The 13,749-nt window shown below is 33.2% G+C and overlaps 1 protein-coding gene across 1 annotated transcript; it reads left to right on the top strand.

Annotated features, from left to right (window-relative positions):
• The first annotated feature begins 1,680 nt into the window (after positions 1 to 1,680).
• Positions 1,681 to 6,695, top strand: LOC145630897 (WAT1-related protein At3g28050-like). Its single transcript, XM_081683020.1, has 7 exons — positions 1,681 to 1,927; positions 2,195 to 2,260; positions 4,008 to 4,121; positions 4,672 to 4,915; positions 5,143 to 5,301; positions 5,423 to 5,571; positions 6,512 to 6,695. The coding sequence occupies exons 1-7, from the start codon at positions 1,755 to 1,757 to the stop codon at positions 6,669 to 6,671; spliced, it is 1,065 nt and encodes a 354-aa protein (XP_081539146.1). The 5' UTR covers positions 1,681 to 1,754; the 3' UTR covers positions 6,672 to 6,695.
• The last annotated feature ends 7,054 nt before the right edge of the window (positions 6,696 to 13,749 follow it).

Here is a 13,749-nt window from a genome sequence, read left to right as displayed (position 1 = left end):
GAGAATAGGAATACTTTTTGCCCTCCCTTTTGAGGTGCTTATTAGTCCCTAAAATACAACAATTGATATGTTGGTTATTACATATTAGCTCCCAAATATTGTACATGACTACGGGCCTGTTCTCATTGACTGAACTTAACTGAACTAAACTAAACTCAACTCAACTGAACAGAACTTATTAGAGCTGAGCTGAGCTGAACCGAACTTATTAAAGCTGAACTGAATATTTATAAGAGAAGAAAATTAGGAGCTGAACTGAACTAAACTAAACTTATTAGAGCTGAACTGAATTGAAAATAAACATATGAGAATACGCCCTACATGTAATCTATACTTAGTATTTAAAAACACAAACCACACATTACTCATATGTCACATGTCAACACAAATCACTCATATGCCACATACCACCTTCTTTACCAAAAAATAAAGTTCATGTCTTTATACATTCTGTAACTTGCAAATTTAAGTAAGGAAATTAAGTGTTTCAACTACACCAAAATAAATTCACAGCCTTATTATCTCCTAAACTTAAAATAAATTAATTGTAAAAAAAAAAAGTTGAGCTAATTAGTCCACATTATATAAACATATATATAAAGTACAATAAAACAATGCTGACTCATATAACACAAATAAGCAACACATTACAAGGAAAATATTCTAAGTAATAACCCGTGCATGGAACGGGCTAGAAGGCTAGTTATGAGTAAAACATGATCCACTTACTCCGTGAGGAATAATTCTTCGTTTTGAGGTTATTGTTTTGATTGGCAACAAAGCACTGGTTATTAGATTGCTAATTACATATAAATATTTGATGTTTTTAAAAACATTATTCCCTCCATTTTTAAATACTTCCTCTATTTCTTCATGCGCGAAGTTTTAGAAGAAAGAGAGAAAATAATAATATATGGAGGTTGTGGGGTAAGTGGAAGAATAAAAATTGTAAAAAGCAAAAGTAGTAGAGAGGTTTGGAGGAGAGAAAATATGTGGTGGGTCAATTATGTGAAAGAAATTAGTTAAAAACGGCCGGCAAATATGTGGGGTAAGTGGAACAATAAAAATTGTAAAAAGCAAAAGCAAGTATTTAAAAACGGCCGGAAAAGAAAAGCGGAGCAAGTATTTAAAAACGGAGGGAGTATTAAAATGAAATAAGGGTTACTCTGTCCATGAATAAAAAACATGTTTAATTAAAATAGGGGTTATTCCATATTATTAAAGAATTGAGGGATAGCTCAAGTGGTTAGAACTTTCCTCCCGATTTTAGGAGATTATGGGATTGATTTTCATCACCCGCCCTTGTGGCTCTCTAAGCATCCAAAAAAAAAAATATATTAAAAAGAAAAAAACTGTATAATTTTCCAATCATAGACTATTTTTTAATCTCCATTAGGGAAATCATTTGGTGGACCTGCCGGATTTATTTTTTATTTTTTATTTTTATTTTTATAAGGCATTTGGTGGACCTACCTAAAAATTGATTATGTATTATTGACAAATTAAACCTACAGACTATTCGAATAATAAAATCAATAATAAATTTTGTTGATTAGTGAGGCCATGTGGGGTTGTTAATCTTAGTTTTTGATTATACTATAATTACATAATAATACTTCAAAATTATGGATATATATTAATTTTAGTTTGTATTCATTTAATTTGATGAGAAGAGAAAGAAGAGAAAATTAAATTAAGCTTAGAATAGAGAGAAAAAAACAGAAGAAAATCAAGATCAGAAGAGAAAAAAACAGATGTGGGAAGTAAAGTTATTAACAATAGTATTGGCAATGGAAGTGATGTTTGTGGTTAGCAATACACTGAACAAGGCAGCCACGGCAAAGGGAATGAGCAATTATGTTTACATTACTTACACTCATGCCATCGCTGCACTCTTTCTTATCCCGGCTGCATTCCTTTATCATAGGTATGTCTTCGATATGTTTCTGTATTAGTAAATGATCAAATTAAACTCGAGTAACCTCTCACCAATGATCATTCTTATACCATTATTTTCTTTGATAAGTACCTACATCTTCTGATCCATCCGAATTAATTACACTATAATTGTGATCAATAACAATTAATTTCGGATGGAAATATGGAATGAGATTGAAATACAAAGCTAAGATTTCATTCATTTCTAAAGTTTTGAAAATATTGTTTGTATTGGTTGTTAATTGGATTTGAACAGAAAAACTCCACCTCCACCCATTGGATGCTCTACAATTTTGCGGATATTCCTGCTTGCCATCCTCAAGTATGATTATTTATCTTTCTTTTCAATACAATCATACTTTATGGTTTTTTTTTTTTTTTTTTTTTGTTAAATTAATTGTTGCTTTCAAAAGTGTTTAGTTTTTTGGAAATAGAGATCCCTTGACTTTATGTACCCTTATTTCCAAAAATCTAGCTCATTGTGTCAAAATAAAATAAAATAAAATCTAGCCCGTACAGATTGAACCAAAAAGGTTAACTTGCAATTTTCCAGGTCACCTATTACTTCATTTTATATTAACAATAATTGAGAAGATTAAATAAAGAATGAAGAAAGTATTAAACATTACATAATTTATTTACACATATCCATTTTACTTCAAATTGCTTGGTCACCATTTACTCTTGTTATTGGCTACCCCTACGGCCCTACAAGTGTTTTGGTTCAAAATCAGAGCAAATACCCCCATCTTAACGGGAGCAAAAGAGATTTTTTCCACTAGCGTACGTAGGAAGGGGGTATAGTTAGTTGTCCATTACTCCAACTTCCTACTCTTCTCTCATCCCCGTTGCTTTTATAGTAAAAATAACTCAGTAACATATATTTCATTTGAGGAATGGTAATGAAGGTTTGATACTTTAATTTGGCCATGATATATAATATATTGATAATAATGAAATCAATCAGGAAATCCTTCAATCATTTGCAATTGATCCCAAACAGACTTCAATTGACCAAAATACTCAGCAATCGAAGAATTATTCTGCTGAATTGTGGTTAGAGTACGATGCAACTCAAAAATTCTAGTTGCAGTTGTATGACCAAATCGTTCATGTAATTCACTCCATAACTGAGAAGAAGAATTCATAAACATAAATGATTCAGCAAGTACCTTATCCATGGAATCAAGGATCCAGGACATCACCATATAGTCATTACGAATCCACTTCTGATAATCAACAGAAGTAGTTTTGCAGGCATAAGAAGTGTTCCATCCACAAATTGAAGCTTATTTCTGGCAATCAAAGCCATTTTCACAGTTCTGCTCCAATTCAGAAAATTCGAACCAGTCAAAATGTGATTTCTGAGCTGCATACCAGGATGATCACCATTACTGAGGTAGTAAGGATCATTAAAATTGATTCCAGACGAAATCGAGCTTTAAGAATTATCACCACTCGCCATTTAGAAATAAAATCAATTGAAACAGAAAATCAATTGAAATCGAGGAATTAGGTCAAAATCAAGACTAAAATCAAGAACAAGATCAAAGAGAAGATCAAAGAAGATAGAAATGAAGAAGAAATCAAATCAAGCGGAAGAATGTGAAATCAATCAATACAAATCGACGAAAAATTCCAGAATCGTCCACTGATACCATGAACAAAATAGCAGAGAAGATGAATTTTGAGAGAGAAAGAAGTAAGATTAATTTGTTTATTTTTTATTATGAGCTGATAATTACAATAGAACAGGAAAAGAAAATATATATGGAGGAATAATACAGGAAGCTACTGGAAGAAGTTTGTTATAAATAACAAACTTTTGTAACTAACTTGCCAGGTTAGCAAGGACCAAAATAGCTCAACAAAACATATTCATGCTAATGTGAAAATTTTAAAATATTAATTTATCATTACTTTTGAAAATATACATTGAAAATTGTGAAAAATAAAAACCATACAGGAAGATCATCTAAAGAAACTTCTCATTTCAAATATCTTAGATACACCCTGGTTGCACGACTTGATGAGTATATTGAAAAGTTTTACTCTAAATTCAAATGCAGTTTTGGTGTTTCGATCTTCTTCTACACTGGATTACGCTATAGCTCACCAACACTTGCATCAGCAATGATTAATCTTTCACTTGGTTTTACTTTCATTATAGCCGTCATTTTCAGGTAATTATATATTAAGATCAATAAATGGAGTGTATGTGTGTGTATATATATATATTATTTTTGTTTTATGTGTACATATGGGGATGAGCACATGGTTTATTTGAAAAATGGAGCAAAATTTAGGTTGTGTTGAATTCACTAACATGATTTGTTTCATTTCTGATTTGATATGATTTCTTAATTTGACTAAACTTTAATTTTTTTATAAGCTAATCATAAAAATAAAAAAAAAATAACCCCAAGTATCAAATAATAATTGTATACATATGTTGGTATTTTCATAATTATTTTGTATGGAATTATATATACATACATACTAGTCGTCAAAAGAAAATGCAAATTGAAAAAAAACAAAAACATGGTTTAATTTGATGTAGCCTAATCTAATTAGTTATAAAATCATACATAATTTCTTAAATAAGTTGAGCTTAGATGTGATAATCTATTTCGTTATAAAATCCTACACATTTTCTTAAATAAGCTAGCTGAGCTGAACAAGTGAACATATATTTATCTAATGTGTACTCCATATAAAAATTGTGGAATATAGGATGGAGATTTTGAATCTACGTTCACAAAGTAGCATACTAAAATTGATAGGAACCACAGTATCAATTAGTGGAGCATTCGTAGTGATCTTCTACCAAGGACTCCCAATCAGTAGTATATTCCCTTCACCTACCAAGCCATCACTCCATTCTCTAATGCAACTTCAAAATCAACCAAATTGGGTTGTCGGAGGGGCATTTCTCTCAATGAGTTGCTTACTTCTCTCATTCGCATATGTAACAAAGGTAATATTTTTTTTCAAATTCATTAAAGTATTAAGATACTCAGTAAATAGATGTGTTTTATTGACACTTATAATAAAATCATACATCATATAATGTTAATACACACTTTTTTTTTTCTTTTTTTACGACTATTACCTTTTTTTCCTTAAACATGTCTAAGTTCAACAACTCAACATGTATTACGTTTCTGTTATTTATCACTTCATTTTTTTTTTTTTTTTTTACAGACTTGGATTGCGAGGGACTACCCTTCGGAAGTGCTAATAATACTAATTACATTTATCTTTGAGACTATAATTGTATCAATTGTTACTTTATTTGTGGAAAATGATGCAAGTGTTTGGACACCAACAATTGGTATCGAACTAGTTTCAATTCTCTTTGGGGTAATTCTTATAATTTTGTTCTTTTCTTATTAGATCAAAATATACTTGGAAGTTTATTGTTCTATATCATTTAACCTAATCAAAAAAATTCATTTTGAAATATTGTCTAAACTTTGAACAGGCAGTAACATTTGGTTCGTTAAATATTGTGGATACTTGGGCATGCAGAGTGAAGGGACCAGTATTTATAGCAATGTTTAAGCCACTTCAAATGATTATCGCAGTTGTATTGGGAGCATTGTTCCTTGGGGATGTGCTACACCTTGGGAGGTACTATAATTTCTTACACCTTGCTTATTATTGACTTTAATTTGATTTTATTTTTATAATGTACTATTAAGAACTAAATTTGTTACATTGTTGGTTTACTTTGAAACTCAAACTCTAGCAAATATATAATGATCAATTGACCATAATCTGTAGATGTCCCAAACAAAACTCTAGATAAATAATTTTTTAGAGTAAAATTATATTATTTATAAATAGTCATGCGACATTTATACAATAAATATGGATATAGCAAATACATAATCATTCAAATCAATTAATGATGATCTCCTTCATTAGATCATGAAAAGATTTTTCACTGGTGGTTTATCTCTCGCACATATCGATAGAATGTACAACAACTTCTTTGGATAGATGGTATCACAATTTGTTGTAGTCACCAGGAAAATTTCCACCCGATTCCCTCTACTTGTATTCATAAAACTGAAAACTCTATACCGTATGATTCTTTATCTATGAGCCAAATTTGCGTTACTCTACCAATACTAAACTAAATTCCATACTCAGACTCATACTACTAAGGAAAGCTCATACACCCAAACAATGTAGTATTTTTTTTTTAATATAAAAAATAAAAATTTTAGGGTGTTATTTTTTTGGTGTTTAGAGAGCCACAAGGGCGGGGGTGAGAATTGATCCCACGATCTCCTAGAATCGGGAGGGAAGCTCTAACCACTTGAGCTATTCCTCACTCTCATTTTAGGGTGTTATTTTGCATCCTATCTTAAAAACTCCTTTATTATTCAAAATATCCAAAAACAATTTTGAGTTTTGAAAGACCTAGAGAAAAAAAAGGAGAGGAGAACGACTAAGATAAAATAATTTAATTGATTGATATGCCTAATTAAAATTTTTATTTACAAGTATATTGTTTCAAAAAAATTAATAGATAATATTAAATTCTATAATTCTTGTTGTGCAGTGTAATTGGAGGATTGATTATAGCAGTTGGATTCTATACGTTGATAAAAGGAAAATCTGAAGAAGAGATGCTTAATAAGAGAGATGCTGACGAAAATAAGTTGATGTATAGCATAGAGGAAGAGTCAAATCCTCAAATAATTCCTTTGTTGGTTGCATGACAAAATCATGGATGTACCTTTTTTTTTTTTTTTTTTGCAATAGTATTTGGTTGATTCATCTCGAAGTTATAATAATTGTACATAATATGAATTCAATTCGGATAATGATCGAACCACTCTTCTCTATTACTATAAGGCCCTAATCTTTTAAGCTTCTGGCTGGCAGAGCAGAGTATATTAGATCTCTGAAGAGCAGAACAAATTTCAAGATAGCAGAGCATAACAGATTTCTGAGTCTTCGAGAACTTTTGGACCCGCTTCAACAATGCAACCGCCTCTTTCTCTAATTCCCCAAGTGAAAAGAAAGAGAAAGAAGGAAGCCATACCTAATTGTCTGACAACTGGATTCGTACTTGACCATGCTTCTGATGTGCCGCATCAGCCACAACCCATCCAGGTACAAAGTTAGATAACCCAGACTGTGTCAAATGAGAAGACTCTACCAAGTTTACACAGACATCGCGACCACGATCCCAAGAATAAAGTAACACATATGCAGGTTTGAGAGCCCCGACGTTCCCTCCAAACAACCCAATGTTAACCTCCTTCATAGATGAAATGTAACACCCCCAAATCTCCCTCTACAAAAATACTAGTATAATACGTATAATTATATCGTAGAGATAGATTTGGGCTTATTACCGCCGCGTGATTTCGCAAGGCTATTTGTAGGGAATATTTCAAATATTAATCCCTAGCTTGAACCCCCACTGTGATCATACACTAAAGTACGGTGGCGTCCAAAGGGAAAAAAGATAGAGCAAAAGAGTTGCCAACAAGTTTTAGGAACTTGTAAACCGTTCACAGGGTGAGGGTGAAGGTTACACCCCTTAACGATCCAGGAGATCGTCAACTCCAATAGGTCTGGAACCATGACTGATAGTTCGGGGATGAAGGTACAAATCCAACTTAAAGAGATTGAACCTGCCCTAATAATAGGCCTCTACTTTATTCTGATCGTATTCATTGAAAGGAATGGTGTCCTTCGAACAAGTGTATTATTCTGATAGCGGGTTCAGAATTATTAGAAAGCTAATATATTCAGTAAGGTCAAGTGATCGGAATCCCTGGGTGGAGGCCTCTTTCGATCAGTAATATTAATATAATTAATATTACAGCTTAATCTTGACTGAACCCTTCGGGTCACACCCAAGCAATTTACGAACCGACTCGACGAATTAATTCGGAAGAAATTAATTCGTCGCCCGAGTGTTAAATATTTAGACGGCGGTAATTCGAGCTTGGAGCGTCGAAACCGATCGTCGGAAGTCGAGTAAAAAATAATAAAAAGACGAGACGCGCAAAATAATAATAAATCGACCATATTCCCAAAATACCCCTAGCATCGGAATGCCCCGAGCATCCGAATGCTAGGGACAAAAATGTCCAAGAATAGGTGGCTAGAAAGCGCACCAAGCCGAGCCTAGCATGGCTGGCTAGGTGCGTGCTAGCGCACCGTGCTAGCAGCCACGCACAGCAGCAGCTAGCAGCCGCGTGCACGTGGTGCGTGCAGCAGCTAGTTGCCGCAACCTAGGCGTGCTAGCAGCGCACGCACTAGCAGCCACGCATAGCAGCAAGCCCGCACCAAGTGCGTGGCTTGCGCGCACAGCAGCAGCCCGCATCTTGGTGCGGGGCTGGACTCGTGGCTGGGCCATAGGGCCGGTCACTTTGGGGAAGCTTGAGGAATATGGGAGCAAGTGGGTAAGGACATGTGGCACAAGGAGAGTATTGAGTGGGGAGCAAGTATGGTCCCCTACTCTCCATGTGGTCCTCACCAACCCATTTCACATGGTAATGCCACTTGTAGATTTATTATTAGTTTGCAATTTTAATTTAATTTAGCTTACTTTAAATTAATTTGTGGAATTTCATGATCTCACATTGATGGGATAGAAATTCCCACTCATACTTTTCTCTATAAATACCAACCTTGGGATTTGGAGTAAAGTGCTTGAGTGGGAGTTAGAAAGAGCATTCTATATTTTGGGAAAAACTCTTAAACTCCATTAACACTTGGATTTTGGTCGGACCTTGCTAACTCCAAGGTAGCGGACCTAAAAAGTCGTGTTCGTCCTTTGTGGGTGGATACCGTTGGAGGCACGACATTTGCGGTGCTCAAAGCTTTCAAGTAAGAGCCCGTTTTGAGAGGGTGAAGCTCGTTTCAAGGGTATGATTCGTTCTTCCTTTTCTTGTGTTTATTTATTTATGCTTTATGGTTTTATTAATTACGAGTGGTTCCTTGGGTCGGGGTTGTTTCCGCGGTGAGTCGGACTCACCAAACCCCAACATTCATGTGCGCTTTCTGACTAACATGCAATCAATAGGATTACCCTAAACCTGTTTAATCTATGTTGGTTGAATATTAATGCACAAATAAATCTATTATTGGCGATCACTTGAGTTATTATCATATTAACCCTAAACAAGATTATTAATTATCTTATATAAGCGTGATTACAAATACAAATTCCCTTTAAACATGCATAAAAGGTGTGATCAAGCAATAACAATAAATATCAAGCAACATAATAATAATCATCAAAATAATTATTATAAAAATTATAATCATAATTAAAATAACAATCATAATAATTAAAATAATCATGTTAAAGCATAATAAAAATAGCAAGATCCTAGGCATGATACTAACAAGATTAATAACAAACCCTAGCATGTCACTAAACAATAAAGATTAAAACTTTAGCCCTAACATGATACTAACAATAATAAATATTAGAAAGAACATAAAAGACATCATACTTTTAATCATACTTGATATTAAAGTTACCCTAGACATGATACTAGGAAGATCAAAACACCCTAACATGACACTAGGAATCATAACAACAACCTAAGCATGATTTCTACATAATGATATCAATAAAAACCATTAAAGCACTTACTTGGATGCCTCGTACCTCTTTCTAATAACAAAATACACACGTTAGTAACTTCAAGGAAAATAATAAAACAAACAATTAAATTAAATAATTGGAATAGAGATTTGGGACCAAACCCTCAGAAATTAAAACCTTTCACGTCTAGGGCGAAGGCAACTTCGAATAATGCTAGGTGTATCTAGGTCTTGTGAATGCGGAATTTTGTAAGAAGGGGGGTAAGTTTAGAAAAGAGAGAGAGAAGCTTTAGCTTAGAGAGAAAGTTGATGATTGTAGATTGGGTTGTAGATCGTAGAACTGGTCATTAAAAACGGGGTTTTTAGGAGACTATTTATAGAGAAAACCAGCCAAAAAGATAAAAAATCGAACCAGAGTTCTGACGCAAATAAAACTTGATTAGCGCCGACGCTGGCAATTAGCGCCAAACGCCAGGCGCTAATGTCTGGCGTTAGGCGCTAATCCTGTTTTTGACGCGTTTTCTAAAATCAGATAGAAATTAACCGTACAGGAGGATAAAATCGTATTTTCCTCAAAAACATTCTTTTATTCTGATTAAAACTCTAAAAAGTCAACAAAAGTCAATTTATCAATGCTAATTGAATTAGGAATGAAAAGATTCTTCTAGAAGAATCTAGAAGACTAAAACCATTCCTAACTGCATTAGGAATGATAAATCCATATTAGGCCCTCCCCTAGATCATTGGGCCACATATAAGGCTCAAACCGGGCCCAGTTTAGTAATTTGGCCATAACTTCCTCAATATTCATCGGAATTGGACCCTATCCAACTACACTACTATTGGACCCATATCATGTACCAACCAAACTGGATTGGCTGTTTTCTTAAAATAGGTTTTCAAAAACAGAGAGAAAAGAAAAGAAATTAAAACTATCTGCAACACTAAACTTTCCACACTTTCACTTCATTCGATTACGATTCGACGCGAAAGGTACTCATCACCGGGTTTGGTTTTGGGGAGACACAAATGGGTGTCTACACTACTCAAAGTACTTAACTCAACTACAATACTTGCAGCGAAAACTCAATTTTCTTTTATTAATACTTATAAAAATAGTAACATTGTTATGAGTGCTCAAAAATAAAGACAAGACCAACATTCCTAAACTAGGTGAAGCAAATCCCTGGACTCCCATATGCCCATTCATGACTCCACCTGAAAATAGTCAACACTGCTTACCATTACGGTAAACAGGGCGAACAAAAAACAAATAAGAAATACGGATTAGCAAAATATGCTAAGTACGATAAGTGCAAGATAGCGTAAACTCAATTTATTTGCATACATGCTTTTAAAAAATTCCAATAATTAATCTAATAAATTCAAAACTCATTATTCCAAAACCGATTCCAATGATTCAATATTAAAAATAATAGTTAATAAAACCAATTCCTTTTAATCCAATTCCTCACCCAAGTGTGCACACCCCCAAGCTAGTCTCCTCATATTACAAGGCTATTCTTGAGGAAAGACCCGGTCATACAAAGTCCAAGGCCTTATCAATAAACCAAATCCGCATAGTGGGATTACTAACATGCTAATAAAGCATTAATAATAATAATTCAATGGTTCAATAAATCCTTTTAATATCCAATCGTTCCCAATATTATTTAAACACGATAATAAGTAATCCAAACCATTCAAAACATGATTTAAAAATCAATCATTCAAATACTTTTATTAAAATAAATACCTTCAAACATAATTTATTTCAAAATCAATTTAATTCAATCACCAATCAAATCATGTAAAACATGTTATTCAAACCAATTACTTTCAAAGGTATCTAACCACCTAAACGTACCTTGATCCTTGCTAGAAAAACCACACAAAAAAAACCTTGATTGAACACACCCTACAAATAAATATAACCTTAATCAATATAAGGTTAACAAATAATCACAAATAGTTAAATTAAAACCTCCCAACTATATGTACATGAACCTTTCAACACAAACATTATTAAAAATCCGATTTTATATAATTAAAACTACTCATAATAATTATTTATAAATCTCCCATAATAATAATTATAATAGTTGAATAAGAGAAGAGAATAAGAAAATATAAGAAACCAAAGAAAAGAGAAGAATTGGATTTTCGTTGGAAAGAATAGACAAAACTTGCAGAGGCTATGAATCCTTCAATATAACTCTGAATTGGGTGATTCTTGAGCCTAACCTCAAGGATTTTTTGAGAGGAACAATATTGTGTGAAACGTCAATACCCCAAAACTGATCAGAAGTGCCCGAAAATTGGCTTCAAAGATAAATGAAATGATTTGTGTAAAAAGAAGAGAAGAAAAGTAGAGAATTGGTGTGAATAAGTGGGAAGAATTAAGGGTCTATTTATAGTTTTGAGGGTGTAGAAAGGATATAGTTCAAGGTGGAATGAGATTAGAATAACAACATGATAATTTTAAGTTTGTTAAATGCATTTGAGTAACATTTGAGGTTGGTTAAAACATAAGAAAAATTAAATGGATACACGTATGGTTGGGAGAAGGAAGATAGGAACAAAATGAGATAGAGAATTAGAGGTTAAGTTAAATAATTATTAACAAACTAAGGTGATTGTAGGGAATAATTTCAAGCCTTTAAAATCCCACTAGCTTGAACCCCACTGTGATCATACACTAAAGTACGGTGGCGTCCAAAACGGAAGAAGATAGAACAAAAGAGTCGCCAACAAGTTTTTAAGGAACTTGTAAACCGTTCATAGGATGAAGGTTACACCCCTTAACTATCAAAGAGATCGTCAACTCCATAAGGTCATGAACCAAATAAGGGTTCGGGGATGATGGTACAAATCCAACCTAAAAGAGATTGAATCTGCCCTAATAATAGGCCTTTACTTTATTCTGCTCGTATTCATGTGCGCTTTCTGACTAACATACAATCAATAGGATTAACCCTAAACCTGTTTAATCTATGTTGGTTGAATATTAATGCACAAATAAACTATTATTGGCGATCACTTGAATTATAATCACAATTAACCCTAACAAGATTATTAATTATCTTATTAAGCGTGATTACAAGTACAAATTCCCTTTAAACATGCAATAAAAGGTGTGATCAAGCAATAAATAATAAGCAACATAATAAATAATCATAACAATAAGTATAATCGTTATCAAAATAATAATAATAATAATAATAATATTCATAATCATCATAAATTATAACAATTATAATCATAATCATGTTCATGTTAATATTAGAGCATAATAAAAGCAAGATCCTGGGCATGATACTAACAAGATTAATAACAAACCATAGCATGTCATTAAGCAATAAAAAGTCAAATCTTTAGCCCTAACATGATACTAACAATCATAAATATTAGGAAGAATATAGGAAGCATCGTACTTTTAATCATACTTAATATTAAAGTTACCCTAGACATGATACTAGGAATCAAAATAACAATCTAAGCATGATTTCTACATCATAACATCAATTAAACCATTAAAGTACTTACTTTGATGCTTCGTACCTCTTTCTAATAACAAAATACACACGTTAGTAACTTCAAGGAAAAATAATAATCAAAGCAATTAAATTAAATAATTGAAAGGGAGATTTGGGACCAAACCCTCAGAAATTAAAACCTTTCACGTCTAGGGCGAAGGCAACTTCGAATATGGCTAGGTGTTTCTTGATCTTGTGAATGCGGAATTTTGTATGAAAACAAGGTAAGAAAGAATTGAATGTTTTAGGAGATGAATGAATTAGAGAATGCTAAAGAATTAATGATTGTTGATGAAAGCTTGCGAATGAAGAGAATTGGTGTCAATTGGTGAATGAAAACGGAGTTTTTGATACGATATTTATAGAGAAAATCAGCCAAAAAAAGATAATTTAACAAAACAGAGTCTGACGCTCAGGAAACAGAGCTGGCGCCAACCCTGGCTAGCTGGCGCCAGGCACCAATGGCTAGCGCCTGGCGCCAAGCCTGGTTCCAGGCGCCAAGGCCTGGGGTTGGACGCCAAGCTTGATTTCAACGTGTTTTCGAAAATCTAATAAATTTCCCGTACTGGAGGATAAAATAATATAATTTCTTCGAAAATGCTATTTGATTTTGATTAAAACTCTGAAAAGTCAACAAAGTCAACTTATCAATGCTAATTGAATTAGGAATGAAAAGAACCTTCTAGAA

The sequence above is a fragment of the Chenopodium album genome, chromosome 5 (assembly GCF_948465745.1).
Source record: "Chenopodium album chromosome 5, dcCheAlbu1.1, whole genome shotgun sequence".
Classification (NCBI taxonomy): Eukaryota; Viridiplantae; Streptophyta; class Magnoliopsida; order Caryophyllales; family Amaranthaceae; genus Chenopodium; species Chenopodium album.
Note: the sequence above shows the minus strand (reverse complement) of the source record. Positions and strands in the feature narration are given on the sequence as shown.